The sequence below is a fragment of the Petaurus breviceps genome, unplaced genomic scaffold (assembly GCF_028583685.1).
Source record: "Petaurus breviceps papuanus isolate PSGF00001 unplaced genomic scaffold, PetGlider_PUasm1.0 90895, whole genome shotgun sequence".
Taxonomy (NCBI): domain Eukaryota; kingdom Metazoa; phylum Chordata; class Mammalia; order Diprotodontia; family Petauridae; genus Petaurus; species Petaurus breviceps.
In genome coordinates this window covers 34,443,469-34,469,616 of record NW_027187372.1, presented here as the reverse complement: position 1 = coordinate 34,469,616, position 26,148 = coordinate 34,443,469, and the positions used below count along the sequence as shown (strand labels likewise).

The 26,148-nt window shown below is 45.3% G+C and overlaps 1 protein-coding gene across 2 annotated transcripts in view; it reads left to right on the top strand.

The window, feature by feature from the left end:
- The window catches only part of PLXNA2 (plexin A2), a 319,997-nt gene extending 294,166 nt beyond the window's left edge, over positions 1–25,831 (top strand). For both annotated transcript variants that reach the window (XM_069074756.1, XM_069074757.1), the window contains exons 23-32: positions 1,006–1,072; positions 1,397–1,543; positions 2,893–3,052; positions 3,695–3,798; positions 10,307–10,406; positions 11,586–11,776; positions 13,401–13,570; positions 17,685–17,897; positions 18,981–19,131; positions 20,754–25,831. In XM_069074756.1, coding sequence (XP_068930857.1) covers positions 1,006–1,072; positions 1,397–1,543; positions 2,893–3,052; positions 3,695–3,798; positions 10,307–10,406; positions 11,586–11,776; positions 13,401–13,570; positions 17,685–17,897; positions 18,981–19,131; positions 20,754–20,849 — 1,399 coding nt within the window. In that variant the 3' untranslated portion in view covers positions 20,850–25,831. The remainder of the gene's footprint in view (positions 1–1,005; positions 1,073–1,396; positions 1,544–2,892; positions 3,053–3,694; positions 3,799–10,306; positions 10,407–11,585; positions 11,777–13,400; positions 13,571–17,684; positions 17,898–18,980; positions 19,132–20,753) is intronic.
- Positions 25,832–26,148: the final 317 nt, after the last annotated feature.

The following is a 26,148-nucleotide window of genomic DNA, read 5'->3' as shown; positions in this document are numbered from 1 at the left end:
TACTGGGAGAAGATGCTGGGTGGGGCCTGGAGAGAAAGCTACAATTTCTCCTGCCATTGTCACTCTGGGGCCCAAATTGCTGGAAGCCCTAGCAAATGCCTGTGATTTGCTCAGGATAGAGGGTATAATTTACACCACGTGTGGAGTTAAAATACCCCTCGAATTCCCATCAGCCAGGCCAGTTACTAACTGTGGATGCTTTTGTTCCTGCCCAGGACCCAGCTAGCCAAACACACTTGTGTGGGGAGATCAGAGGAAGAAGGGTTGGGATGCCGAGGGAAACCAGGTCCTGCCCATGTTGGGAATAAGCACCGATACCCCATCTCTGATTCAGATTCCCTCTCCCAGAGGGGCTGGGTTCTAGGTCACCTAGATTCAATTCAATTCAACAAACTTTTATCCCATACCTACTGAGCGCCAGGCACCAGCCCCCCTCCTAAGCAGATGATTTAGGAGACAGCCTGGGAGAAAATAGGGAACAGAAGGCATATGAGGGAGACCGCTGGGGCAGCTGAGACCCTCTCCCCATACTCCTGGGGTCAGAATGAACTAGATGCTTAATAAATGTATGTCAAATGTATTAAATTAACTAACCAAGATCTGAATTAATTAACTAACTAGTAGGTCTGAAGCCCTGGACCCTGGGTGATTAAGTGGGTGTTTCTCCTCCCTTTCCCCTTATTCCCCCAAGCAGCTGCATGGTCTCATGGCAGCTGGGGCAATTCATTAAAGTTGGATCCGTTCTTAAAAGCCATCTAGACCAACCCTGGGAGTTTTCCAGATTGGAGCAGCTGAGGCCCAGAGAGTTAAGTGATTTGCCCCAGATCACTCAGGTAATGGTAGAAGCCAGACTCTAGGAGCTCATGATGCCTGATTCCCAGGCTCCTGGCTCCTGACTCACACCTAGGGATTCCCCACCTTCATGATGCGACGCCCCCCCCCCCCCCCCCACCTCATGACTGGCTTCTGGAATGAAGATCCCTAACTCCCTGTTCCTTCCTTCAGGACAGAGTCTGTGGCTGAGAAGATGCTAACCAACTGGTTTGCTTTCCTCCTACACAAATTCCTAAAGGTAAGAATGGCTATGGGTAGAGTGCTAGCAAGGGGTAGGGAGGTGAGAAAGGGGGCATACTGGGTGGGAGGGACCACTGAATAGAACAGTCACGAGTCAGCAATGTGTAGCTTTAGTGCTTATGGGATTGTCCTCTGCCCTTCAACCAGATGACCCAGGTCATGGAGAGCCTCCACTCTGCCCCTCAGGCTCTTAATGTAAAGTCTGTTTCTATTAGCTGAGTAGAGAAGTCAGAAGAGCTTTGGATGGTTGGGCCCAAAGGACATCTCTAGGCCCAAACCCATGACCTGTGTGTGTGTGTGTGTGTGTGTGTGTGCCCACTAGGAATGTGCAGGGGAACCACTATTTATGCTGTACTGTGCCATCAAGCAGCAGATGGAGAAGGGCCCGATTGATGCCATCACTGGGGAGGCCCGATACTCCCTGAGTGAAGACAAGCTCATTCGACAGCAAATTGAGTACAAGACTCTGGTGAGGCATCCTTTCATGTAATCAATGTTCTGACCACAGTGGACCATTTGCCATTCACTCCTAAAAAACCACCTAGAAGCCTACAGCTTGTGGCCTGTCCTGTTCCAGACCCCTCAAACCTTGCCCTCTCATCTCCAACTCACACATCAGACCTTGTCCTCAGCTTTTTCTGTCCAGGAGATGACCTTTGAGAGGCAGATAAAGAAGGTGGCAGACTAAGGATTAGGAGAAAGGTTTTTTTTTTTCAATTAACAAAAATCTATTTTCTCTCCCTCCTACCTCCCCCTCCACTGGGGGGAAAAAAAGAAAGAAAACTCTTGCAATAAACATGCACAGACATGAAAAAACATTCCTGCATTGGCCATGTACAAAAAATATTTGGGAAAGGGAGAAAGATTTAAAATAATCAATCAATCAGCAAACATTAATTAAGTGTCCACTATGTTCTGGATGTTGAGGATACAAAGAGAAAACCAAATCAGTCCTGCCTTCAAGGAGCTTACACTAGAACTAGGGGACTAAGAAGTTACTGGAAATAGATGTCCCCTGGGGCTCTATTTACCCAGAAAATGTATGAAGGAGAGAGAATTCACTGGTGGATATTTGGTTGATTAGCCTAGTAGATGATAAGAAGATTGGGGAGAATCCTGATCCCCTGGTGCAACACGGGGAAAATTTTTAGAGCCTTTATATGCTATGTCAACTAAATTAAACTAAATTCAACAAAATTTTATTTTTATATATTTTAACATATTTTTATTTTTATATATCATTTTATAAATGCATACTATGTGAAAGATAGTTCAAATACAACCTCATACATTTACTAGCTATGTGACCCTGGGGAAGTCACTTAACCACTTTTTGTCTCAGTTCTTCCATCATGGGGACAAACAGGAGAAAGAAATGGCCAGCCACTCCAATATCTTTGCCAAGAAAACCACATGGACAAAAGTTCATGGGGTTACATAGAGTCAGACACAATTGAACAATAATAATGTGAAAGGCACTATGTCAGGTGCTAGAGAAACAAAGAAAAACAATGGTCTCTGTCTTCAGGAAGCTTATGTTCTACTGGAGGAAAACAGCATACAGAGAAATAAGCAATTACAAACTTTAAACAAGATTATTACCAAGTAAGTTTAAAGGAGAGAGCATTAACAACTATGGGAGGAAGGTCTGGAATCAGGTCGGAGAAACTCAGCTACAAAACCAAGCCATCCACCCTTTCTCCTTTAAGACAGTGCTCCTTGGATGTGTTTTGGAGTGGGAGGATCTCAAGGGCCTGCCTCAGCCCCCCTGAAGCTTTCTTCCCTTTCCAACCCCCCTCCATACTTTCCCCTTTGCAGATCCTGAACTGTGTGAATCCAGACAATGAAAACAGCCCGGAGATCCCAGTGAAGGTGTTAAACTGCGACACAATCACGCAGGTCAAAGAGAAGATCCTGGATGCCGTGTATAAGAATGTGCCCTATTCTCAGCGGCCCCGAGCTGTAGACATGGATTTGGGTAGGAGCCAAGTGCCTTGGAGTACTGGGGTGAGGGGCAAAGAGGCTTTTTGGAGCACTATCCAGCGTGACCCTAGGGTGCGAGGTCACAGGGGTCCTACTGAAAGCTCCAGTGTTCTCCACGAGTTGCTCGGCAGCACCTGGCAAGGCCTCTGCCTCATAGTAGATATTACTGTTGTGTACCTTGCCCTAAAGGAGGAAGGGGGTGGTACACCCATTATGGTGCCATGGAAAGACCACTGAACTTGGAATCACAGGACCTGAGCACATCCTGTCTCCACCACTTACTTCCTGTGTAACTTTGAACAAATTACTTATTATCACTTGACCCCTATAAAATGAGGTAGGGTTGGACCACTATGGTCTGCCAAATCTAAAACCATGATCCTGTTTTCCTACTGTGTACCAAGGAAGGTGGTCTTCCAGATTCATTTGGCAGCAAAACCCTTGTGATCCTTACTGCCCCAACTACAAAGCTACGGGCAGCACGAGCAGAGATTAGAGTTCCCATACCTCCATCCGCCCTGTTTTGTCTGGATGGTCCTGCAAGAGGAAGATTTGGGGGGAAGTTCCCATCCAGTGAGGCCCCCCCTTTGAACGGAGGGATCCTAGGCCATGGCTCTAACACTTACTCTCTCCTTAGAGTGGCGCCAGGGACGGATCGCCCGAGTTGTACTACAAGATGAAGATATCACCACCAAGATTGAGGGGGACTGGAAAAGACTCAACACGCTTATGCATTACCAGGTGAGCAAGCAAGAGCCCCAGGCTCTTACCTCTACAGGGCAGTCTTCTCCCTGACACAAGGCTACATTATACAGGGTGATGGTTGTTCCCAGAGAAAGAGATGGAAGGGGATGGGGGACAAGGTGCATAGCACAGCATGAAGATGGCCTGAGAGCAGCATGGTGGGAAAGGGGGTATCTAGATTTGGTAAAAACTCACCTATCGGGACTTCAGGAAACCAGGGAGTGGGGGGAGTGCCATCCCCAGCTGGAAGATAGAACAAGGCAGCATGGAATGAAGATGGTCAGAAACAGCAGCAGGCCAGGCTCAAGATGCTTAGATGCCTTTGGTGTCTAGCCAAAGAAGTGAGTTCAAACCTGCCTCTGCTAATTGCTGCATGACCTTGGGTCACACTTCTTTCTCATTCCCCTTGCTTCTGAGCCTTCACTACCTTAGCTGTAAAAAATAATAACAACTTACTTGCCATATGACCTTGGGCAAGTCGCTTAACCCCAATTGCCCTGCCTTCCCCCCTCCAAAAAGCAATAATAATAATAATAATGATAATAAATATGAGTAACTTGAACTAGATTATCTCTAAGATCTCTCTGACTCTAAATCTATGGTCAGATGAGAAAATCTATGACATATTGTTGTTCAGTCATTTTCAGTTGTGCCCACCTCTCCGTGATCCCATTTGAAGTTATCTTAGCAAAGATACTAGAGTGGTTTACCATCCATTCTCCAGCTCATTTTACAGGTGAAGAAACTGAGGCAAACAAGGTTAAGTGACTTGCCCAGGGTCACACAACTAGTGTCTTAGGCCAGATTTGAACTCATGAAGATGAGTCTTCCTGATTCCAAGGCCAGCATGCTATCCATCACACCCTGTAGCTGCCCAGCTGCCCCTCCTATGACATTTAGAAGGTACTAAATAAAAACTTAAAGGGCCATGTAAAAGTGAATTACTATTACTCTTTTTTTCATTATTATATCAACAACCAAGATACCTTGGTCATACTCTACCCTGGCATATCTTGCCCTGGCAGAAGTTGTCCTCATGTTTCCTCCCCCAGACATCTTCTCTGTAACTCAAAACCTAGAGAGAGGCATTTTCCTCTTTCACACCCCATCTGAAAGTCTTGGGGGCGCCCACAGACTATCCACTACTGTCCTCCCTCTACTCCTCCCACCCCAGAAAATGGCTCAAAATGTGTTGTTTCTATAGGATTAAACAACAGACAAGCTTGGGAGCCAAAGCTTGAATGCTGCAATGGAGATGTGACTCAGGAGGAATTCTAGAAGAAACTTTTAAATTAGAAATTGGAAATAAGAGAGGCTGGAGGAAATTAAAGTCAGACAGAGATAGTACCTACTTCTGACTGCAAGGAACTATGGGATTTACATATTTAATATCCTTCCAAGGCCAGGTCTGTGAGAATATTGTGGAAAGGACACAGGATATGGAGGGAGAAAGCCTGGTTTTGAATTGGACAGATCTCTAGATCTCAGTTTTCTCAGAGAGTTGAACTAGATGGTCTCCATTGTGCATTCTAACTTGAAGTCCTCTGGGTCATCCAGAGATTATGACATGGCCTATGTATATGGGACTTGGAAGGGCAGTGTCTCCTTTGGAGAAATGATGTGAATGGTGGTACTATTCTAGGAGACATCAAATCCAGCCTCAGATACTTACTAGCTGTGTGACCCTGGGAAAGTCATTTAACCCTGTCTGCATCAGTTTTCTCATTTGCAAAACAAGCTGGAGAAGGAAATGGCAAACCAGTCCATTATCTTTGCCAAGAAAACCCCAAATGGACTTACAGAGAATCAGACATGACCGAAAACGACTGAACAACAACAGTAGGAATGAATAAATTTGTTTCAATATGAGAATGTATAGAATGATCAGAATTATGAGCTTAGTTCATACATTTCTTTATATAATCAGAAGCAGAGCAGTACTAGGGAAAGTCCACTGACTCTGGAGTCATGGGAACATTGTTTCAGAATTGGAAGGGACCCTGGGGGTCACTTAGTTTAAACCCGCCCCTATCACCACTATTTTGCAGATAATTAAAAACACAGAAAGATTAAATGACCCAACTAGAATCACAGAGGTAGTAAATAACCAAGGTAGATTTCAACCCATGTTCTCTGACTCTAAATAGGAGACCTTTTCCACTACTCCATCGTGCCTCACTTCTAAGGATGTGGTTTCAAATCTTACCTCTGACAATTTCCTGGGTGACCTTGGGCAGATCAATTAACTTTCCTAGACCTCAGTTTCTTCACCTGTAAAATGAGTTAGTTAGACTAGAAATTAGAAGTTCTTAATCTTTTAGGTATTATGGACAACTTCTCAGAATAATGTTTTTTAAATCATGGAAAGAAGTCACAAATTTTAGTTACAGGTTAAGTGAAAGTAAAGATGTCTTTTTCCCATCTAAGTTCAAAGATCTGAAATCTATCTATAGACCCCTTGGGTGCCCAGTTTAAGAACTGCTAGACTAGATGAACTCTAAGGACCGGTTGAGCTTGAGATCTATGATTTTAGACTGCTATGTGGACAGGGGTTGTCTCTTTCTTTGAGCTAAATGCCCCTACCCTTTGCCCTTAGTTCATTGCTATCTTTGCCATTCCTGGTACTGGTACATGGCCATGCCTTTGTACCATGTACTTTGACTTTCCTCATAGCAAGCATCATTCACTTAGTCAACAAGTATTGACTACCTACTGTGTACAAGACATCAACCTTGTATGCAGGGAAGCATCAGACATAATGAAATTCACTCCCTATAAGAGATAGGGAAATTGAGTTACAGAGTGGTTGGTTGACTAGGGATTGAATTAAAATGAATTAACTGGATTCACGTAAATTGCCTAGCCAGTCTTTTTCAGATCCTAGGATCTGGATTTGGAAACAACCTTAGAGACCAACCTCCTTGTTTTACAAACAGCCCAAAAGGCAAAGGCAGCTTTACCACCCAAGGTCTAATGACCAGTTAAGTAACAGAGTGAGAAATCAAGTTCAGGTCCTCAGATGACAAAGCCAGAATTCTTTCCACTACCCCATGCTGCCTCCCACTTACAGAAGGACTCCTGAGTCTAAACAACCTAGAAATGGCCATCTGATCTCCCTTTATCCCTCTAAAGAGAATCAACTTCCCCAGGATGGCGCTTTACTCAGAGTCATAGCTCTGGGCTGGGGATTTCTGGAGGCAGCCAAAGAAAGAGGGGCCCCACAGCCTCCTGTACAGGATTATCTGAGAGAATCTGAGAGAGGTATTAGAGCATTGAACATGGAAACCTCAGAAGAGTGGAGGGGTCACAGCCAGGTGCCTTTCCCAGCTTGGACCCTATTAGCACTACAGAGAAACTAGCTATCAAGGGGGAGTTTTTAATTCATAGGATCAAGGATTTTGAGCTTGAAGAGGCTTTAGAGTGAACTACAGTGGTTCACTATTATTACTTCAACAAGCAAGTATAATCTCCAGGTCTGGCATTTAAAGTCCCTCACGACCTGGCCTCTTCCCTCCTTGACAATCTTCTTATACATTGCTTTCTTCCACTAAGTTTTGTCCTCCTTGCTATTCGTCTTACAAAACACTCAATCTCCTGACTCTCTGCCTTTGCAATGGCTGTGCCCCCTGCCTAGAATGTTCTCTGTCCTCATCCTTGCTCATCAGAATCTCTGATTTTCTTCAGAGGTAAACTTTTATATGAAGCTTTTCCTGATCCGATTGCTAATACCATCCCTCCCAAAAATTACCTTGGATTCATTTTGTAGATATATGATATGAGTTATGATACATCCCATCACACCATCTTATGTCATGTCATTATATTATGTTGTTATGTCATTATAGGATAGCATACTATAGTATAATAGCATATCAAATATTATAGTTATATCTGTTATGTTATTTTGTATTTTCAAAAAGTCTTAGTGAAGTTTTAATCTATTAAAGCTTAAGTTGGAGGTTTATAAAGTCATATTATATTATATTGTTATATTATATTATATCATATATCATACTATAGTATAATAGTATATCACATATTATATTATGTTATTTTATATTTTCAAAAAGTCTTAGTGAAGTTTTAATTTATTAAAGCTTAACTTAGAGGTTTATAAAGTCATATTATATTATATTGTTATATTATATTATATCATATATCATACTATAGTATAATAGTATATCACATATTATATTGTTATGCAATATTTGTTATGTTGTTTTATATTTTCAAAAAGTCTTAGTGAAGTTTTAATCTATTAAAGCTTAAGTTAAAGGACCATGGAAGAATCCCCCTATTAAAATTTAAAGCTAGCTGAAATTTTTTGAGACGCCCTGTGTTTTTATGTGTGCATGTCATCCCTACTAGGACATAAGTTCCTTGAGGGCAAAGAACTGTTTCACATTTATCTCTTTATCTCCAGAGCTTAGGCAGTACCTTGCACAAAGCAGTCATTTAATAAATGCGTGTTGGTTGATCTAGTCCAACCCACTTATTTTACCAATGAGAAACCTAAGTCCCTGGTGAAGTAATTTGCCCAAGGCCTCATAGGTGATAAAGGGGAAAAGCTGGAAGTCATGGCCAGGTCTTTGGACCCCAGGTCCAGTGTCCTTTCCACTTTACCATACAAAAGTGAGAGGCAGTGGGCAGTGTGGCATAATAGCACTAGATCTGGAGTCAAATATGTTCAAATCATCTAATTTCTAGAAATTATTACTTTTGGGACATTCAGCAAGTCACTTAGCCTTTCCTTAGGGGCAGGTAGGTAGCACCATAGTGCATAGAGGGCTGGGTCTGAAGTCAGGAGCTCATCTTCCTGAATTCAAATCTGGACTCTGGCACTTACTAGCTGTGTGATCCTGGGCAAGTCACTTAACCCTGTTTGCCTCAGTTTCCTCATCTGTAAGATGAGGTAGAGAAGAAAATGGCAAACCACTCCAGTATCTTTGCCAAGAAAACCCCAAAATGGGATCATGGAGAGTAAGACATAACCAAAAAACAACTTAATGACAACAACAATCCCCACCTGGGATCGGATCGACTTCTTCCTTTATGATATGAGGAAGTTGAATGAGATGACTTCTAAGATTCCCTTGTAGCTCTAAATCTCATCATCATCATCGGAGTTAGCATTTATATAACACCTACTATGTGCCAAGTACCATAGTAAATATTGTCTCATTCCCACAATACAATCCCAAGTTCTTTCTGAGCCTCACTTTCTTCAGGCATAAAATGGTGGGGTGAAACTAGATGTTCTCCATAACCCCTCAAAGCTCCACATCCTTTGAAACTCCTCCTTGGGCCTGTCTCAGGACCACATGGATTAAGGTCACAAGGTAGATAGTGAAAAATGCACTGGAACAGCTCTACACAAGTGACCTTCAATAGGTCACATCACCTCTGTGGACTTCATTTTCTTCACTGACAAATGAAGCGAACTTATTGTACTCAATAACCTCTCATATCCCTTCTGTTTATCACCTTCCAGAAGTCTGTGGTTCTGTTAACATCAGAGACCTTAAGGGAACAGAAAATTTACTAGCTACAGCACCGAGACACTGAACCAAAGTCCAAAGCTTCGCCCTACCCTTGCCCCTTCAAAAACAAAGGTCCTTAGGTTCCAACTATAGGAAATCTCCATAATCTTAATTAACAAAGAGATGTTTAAAAACTTCCAAGGCTTCTGTAGATTTATAAGGAGGGTAAAATTAAACACCCGCCACTAAAACCAGCTATCAGGGAATCTCGTTAGTGTTAATGTGCATTTATAGTTTGACTTCCCCACATTTAATTCTTTTTGGTGGGAGAAAGGGACTGACAATTTAAGACCCAGAAAGATGGTTTTATGGCTGGTGCAGCCATAAATCAAACTTATAAAGTTCATAAAAATTGTTAAAATAAAAAATGGTTTAATAGGAATGTTTTATGGCCCATAACATTATTATAGCTGTTTTATTCCCTTTGCGTTAAGGGTTTAATTGGATCGCTACAATTCTAGGGATTCTCCGTTTTTATTGGATGGAGTATGGCCTTAAATCAAAATGGCCCCAAATGTCTTCAATATGTCTCCTCGTTTATCAGCCTATTCCCTGAGGGACTGGGTGTTGAGCCTATGAATGAAGTCCCCACAAGGGACTGAACAAGTGAAAGGCTTTCTTCTGAGGCCATAGTGACAGTTAGCCCTTAGAACAACCACATGTTAAGTCTAGTTTTTGTAGGCCCAGAAACACAAAGAAGTCAGGTGGGACCCAAAAGAAATAAGGTCTCACTCAGACCAGGATGCCAGATCAAAATCCAAATTCTGTGGATTCTCCACTTGCAATTCTCTAACTTCTAATTTCCACCACCAGGAAATTCTACTTTACACCCCTGTGGACACCAAATTCTGACATGTGCTTACCTCATAGGCCTTTTGAATTTTCCCCTGTCCAACATCCTGGAGTGATGACAGTCTCTATATACCACTGCTCACCTCAGCTGTTTTCTCCTTCCACCCTGACAGGTGTCAGACCGCTCTGTGGTGGCTCTCGTCCCCAAACAGACCTCCTCCTACAACATCCCCCCTTCCGCCAGCATCTCCCGAACATCCATCAGTAGATACGGTGAGGAATGGACAAATGGGGGGAAGGGAGTGTCAGCAGAGGGTGGGAGGCTGAATCCTCTCACTGATCTGGACCATGATTGGTGATATAGCCCAATTCATAATTCCTTCCTCCTAAGAGCATTTAACTGACTGGGGTCAGTTAAAAAGTTATATGCCTATTCTTCATCCCTATTTCCCTAGAGAGGCAGTGTGTCATGATGGATAGGCAGCTGTCATTGCAACCAGTAAAGCTTGGATTCAAGCCTTACTACTGACATATACTGGTTTTGTGACCTTGGGCAAGTCATTTGATGACTCAGAGCTCCTGGCAATTCTCTCAGACTGTAAGTCACAGAGAAGGTACTCACCTGCATTGGTAGACAAAGTTTCCTTAACTGGGAATTCTCCCCCAACTTCATCTTCTTCCTTGTCTAGGGAATATCATATATTGGAGATATATATGTATATATATAAAATTGGTCTGCTCAGAACTGTGTCTTGTGGGCTCTACTCTTATCAGCTAAGCAAACATAGGGAATGAAGTGCTTACCCCAGGGCCAGTCAAACTGGGGTCCATGCCTTCCTAGATGAGTACTGAAGTGGAATTTGGGCAGTGGAAATCATGCTGCTCCATTTCCTGGACGTTGCTTTACCCTCTCTTACTCTTTTATCACCTCTGGGCCAATGACCCTTGGGCCATCCAGGTGGGGACTACACAGGGTCAACCTAGCCTGCCTCAGTTGGGTTTTCAAGGATCCGTCTCTGAGTTCCCAATACAGAAAGGACTAGCTGGCTCCCAACATGGGGCATTTTAATTTACAAGTCCACCATATTAAAATGAGATGACTTCCAACTTGATTTGTGGTTGTTTGGAAAATCACATATTTATTATTCATTGTTGGCAGTGTTATGGCTTCCTTTATTCTTCAGTAGGCCCAGCTTCAGAATGTCTTAATCCAATTCTCAATGGAATAATCACTTTTAAAAGGTGCCAGACGCCTTCCTTTGCATTCATGCCAACAAAAAACCTTTCTGCCAGCCTTTATTCCCCAAATCTGAGGCCATGAGCCAGTAAAAACTGACTTTTGTGGAGCTGGGTGTAGTATGTGGAAGAGACCACAATCCAAGGAGCTTGAAGGAAGCATAACAAAGGCCCCTAAGCTTAATCGCTTTCCACCCCATTTCTTCTCTTCACCAGATTCATCTTTCCGGTACACAGGAAGTCCAGACAGCCTGAGGTCCCGGGCACCTATGATCACTCCTGACCTGGAGAGTGGGGTCAAGGTGTGGCACTTGGTCAAGAATCATGATCATGGAGACCAGAAAGAGGGGGATCGGGGCAGTAAGATGGTATCTGAAATCTACTTGACCCGACTGCTAGCCACCAAGGTAATCCTTGTGCTGCCTCTGAGACCCAGAGCAGTGGGGGAATGGGAAGGGGAGAAGAGTCACAGATTCGAGAGGGACCCTGCCCCTCCCATAGAGGAGGATTGAAAATGATGGTTCACAGGCAGGTGACTCTTGGAGCAGGACCCTGTTCAAGATGGGACAACCTGTGTTAAGCAGGCTGAGGACAATCTTCATGATGCCAGGTCATTGGACAGAGTTTCAAGGTTGCTGGACACAGCTGTTTCCTTTCCCAATGAAAACAAGTGTAATGTAACCGAATCTCTTAAAATGGAGTTACTACCTACCCTACGCCCATCCCCGCTGTAACAGTGTAATGAATCCAGGTTTTACAAGTTTCTCCCAATAACATGTTTCCTCCCTCTCAGAATGCCCTCTGGGAGGAGACCTCCTGGCCTTGTCAGCCACAGTTTTCTGCTTTAAGAATGCTAACAGAGACAACTGCACAAGGGAGTAGCTTCCTTCACCACCATGCTACCAATTCCTTTCCTGGCTCAGCAAGATAAGGGCACATCTCTCCTAGGGTCAAATATTGGGATTTTTGCTGCTACTCCCAGCACAGTGCAGTAGTAAGAGGGCTAGATAAATAATCAGAGGACCTGGAAAGTCACCAAACCTCTCTGGGCCTCAGTTTCCACATCCATAAAATGAGACAGTCACTCTAGACAAACATTTACAGTACCTTACAGCTCTAAATCTACAATCCTATGATCTCCACTGAGCCAGAATTAGAAACAGGAGCTATGAAGATGTGGTGGGTGTATCAGTAATCCAGGTGATCCAAAATCAGCTTTTTAAAGGTCCCACACACACAGTACAGCGCCTGCTCTGGCAAGAAAAGAGCAGCCACACCCACTGAACTCCAGATTTGGGTCAATTCCTGAATGCCACCTCCTGGCTACCTTCCAGGGGCAGTTTTTGAGCTCTATGTGCTATGGGGGCCTGTACCAGCGCTATCCCCTATACGGGTTCAGGAGACAGCATGTGAGATGTGATAAACTAATGTGGTAGCTCAAAGCTTGCCTGGAACATTCAAGAATCAGGGTCAGGACTGGGCCCCTTACCTTGGATCCCATGCTCCCAGCCACCACTTAGCCCAGCTTAAGCCAATTAATATCTTAAGCACCCCAGGGACCTCCTTGCCAAACTCTCCATATGGCCCCCCATTGCCCAGCTTGTCTTTCAGCCATCTCCTTTGCCTATTAGCCCAAAGCCTTTTCTTTGCTGTTAAGAAGTATAGAATCAGAGGCCCTGTGGTCTCAAGTCCTGAGCCCACACCAGCCCACCACTCGGCCTTGTGCCCACAAGATATTAAAAACTCTGCCCCCAGAGATCACAGCCGATAGAGCCAAATGCCTATTCATCTGTTCCCACCTCCCCCCACCCACAACCCACACCCTAAACCTTCTACCACCAACCTCCCCCCCAACAGTCTGTGCATCCCCACAACACAGACATTTTTACTTTTCCAAGACAGTATAAAGCCCATGGCACCATCTGGCATCCCCTTCTGCTGCCTGCCAGCACCCCCCCCCATCCCTCCCTACTGAGCCTTCTCCTGCCCAGCCTCTCTTTCACACCTCCCACCATCCTTCCCCTCCCCCAGGGTACATTGCAGAAGTTTGTGGATGATTTGTTCGAGACCTTGTTCAGCACTGTACACCGGGGCAGTGCCCTCCCCCTGGCCATCAAGTACATGTTTGATTTCCTGGATGAGCAAGCAGACAGGCACAGCATCCATGATACAGATGTGCGGCACACCTGGAAAAGCAACTGGTAAGCCCCTTAGGAGGGACAGGATGGAGAGAGCTAGCCGGCCCTGTGGCAGGGAAGAGCCCAGGGCTGGCAGAGGGCAGACGCTAGAAAGGCAAAGGGGAAATGGGAGGTGGGGGGTTGTCATGCTCAGCTGTGGTTCAGTAATCCAGAGCCTAGCAAACAAATAGCATACATATGCTTGGAAGAATAAGCGTTCCCCAACAGCTTTCTCCTTTCTCCAGAAGTTCGCCTGCTGGCTTGAACTTTAGGCCCTGAGACTGGCGTCTATGCTTAGTCCTCAAGGCTGCAACCCTCACTGGGAGAGCGTCCACCCCTGATGCCTAGATCGCCTCTTCTAGAGAAGACAGAAGAAGGTCGGGGGGAAGTTAGCAGTGCAGTGATGTGGAGGGGTGGGGCTGAGAGGATGGGTCTCATCTTCCTCGATCCCATAACCAGGCAGGCTTTAAGTCTACCAGCAGAACTACAAAGCCAGGACAGGTTTGGGAAATGATATCTAGCCTTAGACATCTGGAGTCAGGCTGAACCCAAGTCACCTCATAAAGGCAATGATGGCTTTAGCTGAAACCAGATCTGCCAAATCTGGAAAAACTGACCAGTTCAGGACAAGACTGGGAGAACGAACACCCACTGAGGGCTGGAGCCAGCTGTTTCCGAGCATTTCGTTTCAGACCTAATCTCTTAAGATCAAGTTATTACCCCTGGCGCCAGAGCATCCCAGGAGCAGCAGGTGGGATGGCCCTCAGACATGACTCTTCCCAAAGGTGATAGCAAGCAGCCAACACAGCAACTGGAGACAAATTTCCCAGTGTCCTTTAGCACAATATTGAGAATTTAGACTTCTACCCTCTGAGGCCTTGAAGAAAGGACAATGGCTGGACTGGAGGCAGAGCCAGAGAAAGCACTTGGGTCAGACAAAGTCTGGCCAAGAGCCAGAACGGAAATCTTCCCCTGGAAAAGAGCACAGAGGAACTGCTGGGGGAGAGATGAGGTCCTGGTCCACATGGTGGGCGGGCAGCACAAACAGCTGTCTATAGCCAGCATTCCCTCTCAGAAGACAGCGAGCACAGATGTGCTGAGGCTGGTATTCGAAGATCATCAGACCTGGAAAACACCAGGAGCTTTGGAAAGCTAACCAAGACAAAACCAGAGTCATTTCACACTCTCCACCTCTGTGGTTGCCAATGCCTTTTAATTCTGCAGCTGCAGGTCATTTTGAAGATCAAATGAGACGTTTGGGTTTTTTTTTGCTTCGCAAACATTTAAGCACTATAGAAATGTTAGCTATTATTATGTCACCTAATGAAAAGAATATTAGTTTTAGAAGTAGAAAAACTAGATTCAAATCCTGGCCCTGCCACTCAATCTCTGTATGACCTTGGATACTTAGCTTCCCTGGGTTTCAGTTTCCTCATCTGTAAAATGATGGGGGAGGAGGGTTGAACTAGATAACAAAGGTTCTTCCCATCTATAAATCTGTGATCTTGTCATTTTGGTATTCCTTTCCTTCTCTACCTTCCTTCATTGTGTGTTCTGTATGTTTCCCAAAGCCCCGCCCCAAGGAGGAGGGGAAGGAGGGACAGAAATAGGACATGGGGCCTGCATGTTTCATTTATTCTGTATAATACCCAGCTCTGCCCAGCACTATTTGGGCATAGGCACTGACTTTGGGGAGATAAATGATCCCAGGTTCTTGGCTCTTTCTTGCCAGCATAGCACTCACCATTTTTTATCCCCCCGATTTACTTTAGCAAAGATAAACATAGCCCCCAAGCTCAGCTCTGAAGGGTCTCTTTGGTCACTTACTTCACACAGGCCCAAGGAATGGAGCCATGGAAACCCTTAGCTTTGCCATCCAGACAGCACTTGCCCCAGAGACTCATGAGGTCTATGAAGACCCCCGATGGGGTGGGAGATAGGAATTGCCCAGATTAGGACAACCCTCAATACTAACATCAACTCATCCTTATCACAAGAGACTGAGACCATGATACCCCGAGAGGGCACAGAGAGTAGAGTTGAGACTGAGTAGAGGAGAGCATCTTTACAAAGCCTGATGTGAGAGAGGAGGGAAAGTTAGAAGCTTACAGACAGTGAAAATAGAAGTGGGAAAGGGGTGGAGAGCTATGAAGTGATCCCACTGAGGCCAGCCAAAGGGGGACTTGGGACCCGAAGGAGCTGTGAATGATGGAGTGAGTGCCCGTGAGCAAGGCAATGATGGATCTTCAGCAGAGTCCTGGGATCATCAGGAGGTTGAATGGACCTTAGAGGTCATCTGATCACTTTATAGATAAGAAAGCAGAGACCCAGAAAGTTCAAAGTGACTTGTCCAAGGCCACACCAATATTCAGTGTCAAGGTCCCGGCTTTCAAGGGTTTTCCCAACCCTTTCCACTACTCCATAAAAATGCAAAAATTGACCAATCAATCAACAAATCAGCAAATAGAGAGATAAGTGATTTGCTCAAGGTTACCTAGGGTAAAGAACGAAAGTGGGATTTGAACACGGGTCCATTAGCCCCTGATCCATTCATTACTCTTTCTACTATACCACATTGCTTCTCAAAGAGTCTGAAGGGTTAGGGCTGTAAGGGTTCAGCTGGAAATGGAAAATCACAGCCTGGAAAATGATGAGAAAGCAGCAGCTGTTTGGGGATTTGGGAAGGGGGTGGGCTGGGTTTGTCCTTTACTCCACGGCCAAAGAAGCAGAGAATAATCATCTCCCCTGATTAAAACCTCCTTCGGGGAGGAAATCCCTTCACATCTGACAAGCTCCTTTGGGGAGAAAGAGCAGCCCCCAACCTGCAGCGAGTCATTCTCTGAGATGCCAGCCACACAACAACATTCCCTCCCCCAAGCTCTCTCCACGACTCCTTGCAGCCTGGACACTTGAATGAACTGGAGTTTCCAGGAGGAGGAGACCTGTTGAAAGGACTCCCTGGGGAACCCATTCCCCTAGCCTGAGTTCCTCCTTAGCCAGGCCAGGCCAACTCTGGGAAATGATGGTGGGAGCGGAGGTCGAAGCTGGCTGGGCGTGACGCACAGGTGGAGACCATTGTCCTTGTCCAGTGAAAGCACCCAGGGCTCTCTGCAGTTGTCTTCCAGACAAGAGAAGTGGGCACTGTCATGGGATACAATATGCCCGATGATATTGTGTGAGACTCCAAGAAAATAATGCTGCCTTATGTTACCATTGAGGAATAAGCTTCACTCAGAGCACTGCAACCCTTAGCAATGCTTTCAGGAATGGAGATGGGCTCTCTATCCCTACAGCTGGTAGAAAAAGAAGACAGTGAGTTGGGGTTTCATCTTTCCTAAAATGTCATCTCATTCTTAGAAGTGTGGACATGTCCTAGAACCCAAGGGTTATGAGCCGTCCTGATGGACAAGGGACTCCATAGGGACTACTGTCTATTTGCTTACGTAGGATCTTAGGATGGAGGTCATTAATTCAACCTCTGTTTTAAAAACTGAGGTCCAGAAAGATAAGGTGACTTGTCCAACATCACAAAGATAGAGTCAGGATTTGAACCCAGGTTCTCCAACTCCAAATCCCTTTCTACTACTCATTCCCCACCTCCTTTACATTCCTTCATCCACATGTGAATGCACCCAGGGCTCCTGTGTGCATCGTACTGACCTAGACATGAAAGATCTGAAAGAGGTCTCTTAGTACCATAGACCCTGAGTCAGAGAACCTGGGCTCATATCCGTGCTCTGCTGCCTACTTCCTTTGTGACCTTGGGCAGAACATAACCTCCGCAAGCCTCAACTTCCTCATGTGCAAATGAGTTTAGCTTCAGTGACCTTTATAGTTCCTTCCAGCTTGAAATCCTCTGACCTTGGACTTACTCATCTCAGATAGGTTAGGGCAAAAATGTCTCCTGCCTTCCCCTGCCCCCGTCTCCTTCATCCTGGGTGAATAACAATTCCTGCCAAATGATTGGTGCTGAATTCTAGTTTTTCTTATATTGCACAGTAAGAGGACTGGGAAGCTAAGCTGTTAGTGGATGGGCCTGCTATACTGGAGGTAGCGTCATGGTTGAAAAGACACTGATATTGGCTGGGCTCCTCTTGGCTCCCAAAGCCAGGAGCTCACTGAGTTCTCCATCCCACAGCCTCCCTTTGCGATTCTGGGTGAATGTGATCAAGAACCCACAGTTCGTGTTTGATATCCACAAGGGGAGCATCACGGATGCCTGCCTCTCGGTGGTGGCACAGACTTTCATGGACTCCTGCTCCACATCTGAGCATCGACTGGGCAAGGACTCCCCTTCCAACAAGCTGCTCTATGCCAAGGACATTCCCAGCTACAAGAGCTGGGTGGAAAGGTCAGTAGGACACCCCGATTCACTACAACCCCAAGGAAGACAGTTGAATAAGGATGTTGGGTCCCACTCCCTGGGCACCGTCATGCAACATCCCACTGGCATAGCTAAGAATGCACCTTGCCATGACCTACCATGACATCATTTGGTTGTACCTTCTGGGTCCCATCCCCAGGCTTTACCCCACTCCGACACCCCCCCCCATACTTCCCCTGAGTTCCATGTTACAGGAAGAAAGATGCATTTGTCATTTTGACAGTGCTGATTTTGACCAGCCAGGAAGCTCCCAGGTAAGTACCAAGACCCTTCCCAGGGTATTCCACCCACAGCAGGCCATGCAAGAAACTGGAGTGGTAGAGAGTCAAGAAATCAAGTTAACAAGCATTTTTAAGTGCTTACCATATGCTAGTCACTAAGTGCTAGAGATACAAGGAAAGGGAACTGGGGAAGCAGAACCTGCATTCTAACGGAAGAGACAGCATATCAACAACTAAGCACGTGTAAGATCTATCCAGAAGTTAATCTTTAGTAAAAGACATTAAAACCTGGAAGGATCAGGAAGGGCCACTTGGAGTAGAAGGGATTTGAGCTGAGTTTTTAAGGAAGTCAGGAAAACTAGAAGATGAAGGGCAGGGAGGGAAGCATTCCAGGCTTGGGGAGTGACCAATTCAAAGGCAGAGATGCGGTGGGCGGACTGAATGTTATGCTTAAGGAATAGTTGCATCCCAGGCCATCTCCAGTCATCCTGATTGATACCTGGCCACTGGACCCAGATGGCTCTGGAGGAGAAAGTGAGGCTAGTGACTTGGCACAGCTCTTTGTCACTCAGATCCAATCACTGGCATGTCCTAGCATCACCTCCTTGACGTCATGGTCCTCTTTGAGAATGAACGACAAACAGCAGCAATAGGACAAAATAGTTGGATCCCAGGGTGTGTGAGAGAAGGCTGGAAAGATAGGAAGGGACCAGGTTATGAAGGGCTTTGAATGCCAAATAAAGAGAGGCAGTGGAGAAAGGTGAATAGGAGTGGAGCAGACCACCTTCCTCCGGCTCCTTAATCCTAGGGTCTCTCCTATCCCCTCCAGATACTATGCTGATATTGCCAAGCTGCCAGCCATCAGTGACCAGGACATGAACGCCTACCTAGCAGAACAGTCACGTCTCCATGCTGTGGAATTTAACATGCTCAGTGCCCTCAATGAAATCTACTCCTATGTCAGCAAGTACAGTGAAGAGGTAAGGGGGAGAGGAGCCACCATGGGCGACCGCCATGAAATGAGAGAACATCTCATCCAATGAGTAAATCAATTTCATATACATTCATTGGGCACCTATTATGTGCAAGACACAGGAGATGTTTATTGATCTGTGTGCAGAAATTGGCCCATTTGCAAGTTGACAATTGAAAGTCATTTGATTAATATCACTTTTAATGCTGTTAACAAAATACTGAGGGTTTTTTTTTACTAATCTAATTATCTTATCTCAATAAAGTATTTTAAAATTAGCATCATTGCTTTTAAAAAACCCTGAGTGAGGCTCTTCTCTGTATTTGAAAAGATGCCAACTGCCAATTTACAGAAAGACAAGTAGACTCTAACTTCTATTCATGTGACTTTGCGCAAGTCACTTAGCTTTCCTAGGCCTTCGTTTGCCCTTCTTACAAGATGAGGGCATGATGGATAAGGGATTAGAAGGGATATGGAGGCCATGTAGATCAATCCCCTCACTTAATAGATGAAGAAAAAGAGGCCGGGGAAAGTTGTGACTGGCCTATAGTCACCCAGGTAGCAAGGATAAGAACAATGTGTTCCAAAGGCCATGAAGGCGGCTGAAGCAGACGCTGTGGAGTGCTTGGAGCTTGATCAGTCATCAAAGATGCCACGGTCATCCATTGCACCCTGGGCCATGGCCAGTCATCCTGACTTTTGTCCTGCCACTGGACTTCATTAACTAAGGAAGAAAGAGTGAGGCTGATGATTTTGTGCAGCTCTGTCTCTCTTTAATCCAGTTAACTCACGAATCAAGATATCACCCCATGACGTCATTGGTCCTCTTCAGAAATGAAGGATGAACAGTAATGAGGTGGAATCTCAACCCAGGTCCCTTGGCCCTCGGGCCAGTACTCTTTCTACTATGCCACACCTCGAAATTCTTCAGGTCTGTGCAGAACTTAGACCACCTGGGGCCTGCTAGGTGGCACAGTGAATAGAGCACCGGCCCCGGAGTCAGGAGGACCTGAGTTCAAATCCGGCCTCAGATACTTAACACTTACTAGCCATGTGACCTTGGGCAAGTCACTTAACCCCAATTGCCTTGCCTTCCCCCTCCAAAAAAAAAAGAAATTAGACCACCCTCATACATTATATAGAATGTATGGGTATAGGTTACTCATTAAAATGAGAGTGAGTAGGTGTCTTGATGGATTGTGGGATGCTAAATGAATCTAGGTTCATCCAGAAAGACTTCTAGGAGAAGGAGGGGATTAGGGCTGAGTAGGATCTGTAGTATAGTAGAAAAATTCCTAGATGTTAGCATCTGAAAGGACCTGGGTTCAAATCATGGTTCTGCCACTGACTATGTGTTTGACCTTAGGCAGACCAGTAGCCCAGTGGATAGAATAGTGGGCTTAAAGTCAGGAAGACCTGAGTTCAAATCCTGTCTCAGCATTGACTAGCTGTGTGACCCAGGGCAAATCATTTGTCTTCTGTCTGCCTGAGTTTCTTCTTGTACAGAATGGGGATTAATAATAGCACCTAACTCACAGGGTGGGTGTAAGGATGAAATATGGTAAAAAAAAAAATGAACTCCTAAGAGCTATGATGTCCACCTGACTTGTGTGCTTCTCTCCCGCCCAGATCATCGGGGCCCTTGAGCAAGATGAACAGGCACGGCGGCAGCGGCTCTCATATAAAGTGGAACAACTGATCAATGCCATGTCCATTGAGAGCTGAGAGGAGGCTCCTGGCACATCTACTGAGAGAAGAAAGAGGAGGCGAGGAGTCAGCCTTCAATTCCTCCACACTGGGAAGCTGGGAGTGAAGGACTAGTGAAGGGTGTATAGCTCCCAGGGCTCACTGAACCCACCCTGGGGGGAGGGGAGGGCTGTGCCCCTCCCAGCAGCATCAGCCAGGGTTCATCCTATCCAGTTCCCGGAATCATCGAACAGTAGGCATCATGCATCCTTGGCAAGAATGAGAGAGAAATGGGGGCCAAGAAGTCGTCCTCGAAGCCAAGAGGCAGGAGCTGGGGACAGATCTGCCTCTGTGACTGCTGCTTTGCATGAAAAAAAAAATCATTTAATGTATATTGGGAAATAATGAAAACTTTATTTAATTTTTTTAAGAAAAAGAGAAAAAAACCACAGAAATAAAATAGACAAAAAGCCACTCTGCTAATCCCGTCCCACCTTTTTCTTTTTTCCATTCTGGTTTTTCCCCTTTCTTTCTTATCCTCCCAAGCACTCCTCCCTTACAAGATTCCTGTTCCCTTTCCAGTGACAATTTGCAAACAGATGACGATGGGAATCTTGGGAAAATAATTTGTTTCCTTTCCCTGGAAAGTAGAGAAAAGGAGAAGGGGAAGAATGAACACAAGTTTGCACCAAACGTTTTTCACAGTCAAACCTGGAAATATCCCAACAGTCAAAAGCTCATTGGTACTTCTGTATGAACTTCTGAAGCATCAGATGAAACCAAACCTGCCTGGCTGGAAATTATATACACATACCTGTGTATGATCATCTCTGGAGAGAAGCTTTGTCTTTAGACAGTGTCTATGCTTTTTGCTACTGTTTGTTTTGTTTGTTTGTTTGTTTTAATTTCGTGTCTAACCAATGGAGGAGCTGATCTTCGGTACCTCCCCTTTGAGCCAGGGGGTGGTGAGATGGGCCTCTCTTCATGCTGGGCTCATGACCCTCACTCGGACACCAAACATCTCCACCTCACGTGTCTTTTTCCTGCTACACTCTGCTTTGGGGAACCATTTCTACATCCTAGCAGTTGGCTCGGGGGGGCACAGTCTGTCGGGGCTGTGATCAAAGACCCTGAGCACTAGAAAAAAGTTCAATGGGCCATACAAGAGCCATAAAGGAACCAGCTCTCCAGGCTCAATCTGAAACTTGATTTGGGGGAAATGGGTGTTCACTCCTGAGATTTCACTCTACTTTCTTGCAGTAAAAAAAAAAATGCAAATACAAACACTGTTTACAGCAGGTAATGCTTGAAAAGAGTTGGCTAAAGAAGCTGCAATATTTATTATTCTAGTTTTCCAATTGTTTCATGCTTGCAGAGAGAAGGAGAATGTTTGGCATTCATCTTTGGACATGTCCCTGGATGTGCAGGGCTTGCCTCTGAGGGGATCAGACCAGGCCAAATGGTTTGACTCCCAGAGAGTGCCAGAGTCTTTGTCTTCTGTCATTGTCTCTGTCTCTATCTCCGTTGCTGATTCTTGTGTGGGGAGGCCAGCAGCTGGCTCAGATCCTTCCTCCTCCCTCCGTCCCTTCCCTCCCTCCCTCCACTAAATACTATGGGTGACCAACTTTCCTGAGTGCTGTTTACCAAGAGACCAAAGCTTCACCTCTCTTGTCCAGGCTACCCACAGAGGCTAGGAAGTTACCCCAGATGTAGCTTTACCACCTTGGGATCTGGTGGCTGATGGTGAGACCACATTGATCCGAGTAGCCTAAACTCTCTGCTGATCTAAATAATCAGGATTGTCTTCCCTGAAGCTACCCTTTCCAGCAGGAGCAACTGAAAGGAAGGGCAGGTGCTACAGAAGAAGAAAAGGAGAGGAAGAGAAGAGCAGCCTCTCCCTCCTCCCATCCCTCCAATTTGGGAAGAGGCTGGAAATTCAGGCTGCAGCTCTTAGAGGTCTGAACAGGCTGCCCCAAGGGAGAAGGCATTGTGGCTTTTCTCCTGTTTGTTTAACTCTCATCATCCCTCTCCCTCACCATCCTGCTACATCTCCAGGCGGTCCCAGTTTTGAAAGCTTCCACTGGCCGCACAATTCCCAAGGCAAATGGGTGAAGGAGAGCTGGCTGCCAGCCTCAGCTGTCCTGTGGCTTTGGACTGCTGCACTAACCACACAACAGACTCCCCTGGTCTGTTCAGCTCCGGTTTCTTGCCTGAATGCAGCTGACAAAAGGGAAGAGAAAAGCATTCAGTGAAATACTCAGGAAACTTGCTGTTTAAATTATGATTCACAGCCAGGCATGCCAAGTCCACTTTTCTTCTGATAATCCACCTCTGTTAAAGTTTCTCTGGGCCCTATTAATAGCCTGAAAGAAATACTAATGACCGACCTTGTGCAAGAAGCCAAAGCATTTGACATTCACAGATCCAAAGCTTAGCGACTCAGAGCCCGTGATTTAAGCAATGAGGGGGTGAGGGAGCCAAGGGGAGAGAAGAATTTAAGATGGAGATTTCCTGCTTCCAGCAAAGGAACCTATCTCTGAATCCTTTATGCTCGCCGTCCAGGCTTGGTTTGAATGGTGAGGTTCTGATGATCCCTCTTACATGATGATTCACCATTATAACATTGCCTCCTAAAGCTTTGCAGGAGCTGGAGGCTGAAGGCTCAGCATCATCTTAATGCACCTTCACCCACCAATGACACCATCCACTCCAGCTGATCCCACTGCTTCAGCCTTTGCTGATCTCCAGACCTAGAAACAGAGGGTCTACCAGCAAGGTAGAGAATGTACTTCGTTTCTGGTACTTCCATTTGAGAATGAGAATGAAGGGAGGACCTGAAAGGGAGGCTGCCTGGTGAGTCAGAGTGAAAGGAGCTAGCCATATGTAACTTGGCAGCCAAGAAAAAGAAACTCAGTCAGGAAGAATAGCTTCCCAAGAAGTTGGGAAGGAATACCCAACTGGATCCAAGCTAAGTCATAGAGCCATGAAAATGATGAGGTCTTGAAATACCTTTCCTTCTCTGATTCCCTACAACCCCACAAAGCATGGGAAAATAGAATAGGACAAATTTGTCCTCACTCATTCATTCAGGAAATCTCTCCCAGTTTAGCGGTGTTCTAGGGATGTTGGAGCTTTGTGGAAGAGTAACCCTCAATCCCACTCTCTGGACAGGGCATTTCCATTTCATCCTTGGGTCTCTTCCTCAGTGGAACATTGGATTAGGAGAGAGGGAGAGGTCTGGCCATGCTGTCTGCAAGGATGAATCTCCTCAAACTAGTTCAAGAAAGTTCTTCTAACCCAAGAAACTTCCCAGCCAACCAACCAGCTAACCCCAACACAAGATATACAGACCTCAGTCATTGCCATCATGAGTCAGTTGGTGTTCTCACTGCTGGTTTCTACTACCAGAAGAGTGGGCATGGACCAGCTGCCTCATTCATTTCTGTACTTCAGTGCCCCAACCTGTGGAAGGCAAGAGTGATGTGGGCAAAGAGCCAGCACAAGAAGAAAATAACTGGGAAAGACTCCTGGAATGTCTGCCCTTCAAATGGGAGCAGTAAGAGTTTCCACTACCTTGGATCATTCCAGCTGCACTTTCCCTTGTTGCCTGAGGCTTTGACCTTCACCATTTCCCCCCAAGGATGACATGAAATACCAACAAAAGGTGCCATAACTGCTGAGTACACAATGGGAACGATGGATGGGTGTGCTCTACAGGACAGACTAAAATGGTCCAGACAGAATAAATGGGGGACATTTAAAAAGCCATGGCAGATAAATCTCCAGGTGCATCACACCTGGCCCCATTAACCTGTTGTCAGTAAATATCAAGCAAGCAGCTGCACTCTGGGGATGGACAGTGTGTCCTTTCTACACATAGTAAATCTTTAGCAAGAATCCTCTTCCCTAAATTGTGACAGCCTTACTCTGGGAGAGGTGAAAGTTGAAGTCAAGGGTCAATGTAAAAGAAAAAGAGTTGGAACGGATTGCTCTGTCCACGGTTCTGGGGAGGAAACACTATATCGCTGAAGTTCTAGACTGAAATGGGATTCAGCTGCTGTGGTTAAGAGACTCTGGGCAATACTCTCAGGAACATCTGTGGTGGCGTCTTCACTGCTCCAAAGTCTCTTTTCCTGCCATCTCTTACCCTTCTCCAAAGACTGCATATTTGATATCTAGGGCCAGATACATCCCTGCAGGGATGTGTTTTTTGTCTTGGTTCATCCAAACCCAGTGCTAGGAGATACCCTGAGAGGTTAACATGACCTTCCCTCTACCTCCAGGAAGGATTCCCCCAGACCACCACAGACAGATGTGCTATTTTGCCTGTTTTTGGAGACTCTCAGTGAAGGTGATTGATTCCATGGTTATTCCCAGTCATGTGTGACCCACATCGTGCCCCAACCCACTCCTTCAGGAAGGCGTTAGTCATGTCTCACCTAAATGGGCTATGATATGTCTCATTCCCTCTTGTTCTGCCCCATATGAATATGGAGAACAGCAGGATTTAAGTTAGGTTCTTGATTCTCACCTCCTTTCTTTGTCAAAGTTTTGTTCAATGTGGAGATTGAAATGGGAAAGAGTCAGGAAGACGGGGAGAAGTATCTTAGGTGTGTCTGGAAGGAACTCTCTCCTTACACCAATTGGGGAAGGAGCCTCAAAGTCTTTGCTTACCCCATCATCTGGATCCCTTTCCCCCAGCATACCTGCCTCTCTCCTCTTTTCTCTCCCTTAACCCCTCTTTTCTCGACACACTGGAATTCTGTATTATATTTTTTTTTTATGAAAAGAAACAGTGTTTGTCTGGTTTTGTTGTTTTTACAGGTGTTGTGGAAAAAAAACTGTAAGAAAATTTAAGTATTTAAAATGTTCCAAGAAAAAAACGGGGATTTTTTTGTTATTATTCTAATATATTATTGTGTACCTATTGTAAATATGAAACGCTCCTATTTTGCAAGCCAAGGACACACTTTGTACTGTTGTTATATATAAATAAAGTTTACTGGATAAAAAAAAATAAACCTAGAATAAGATGTTTCAGTGGGATGAGAGATGACAGGAAATCTCAATCTTGCCTCTTACTACCTGGGTGACCTTAGCCAAGTCATTTGCCTGTTGTGAGCCTCAGTTTCCACAATTGCAAAATGAGAAAGATGATCTAAGAGATTTCCTTCTAAGCTCCCAATTTTATGATCATGGTCTAAAACTGAAAAAGGACTTTAGGGACCATCTAATCCATTTCCCTCATTTTATAGATAAGAACACTGAAGTCCAGTAAAATTAAGTCATATAGGAGTCACAGAATCATATTTAAAAGAGACCCCAAAGATCATATAAC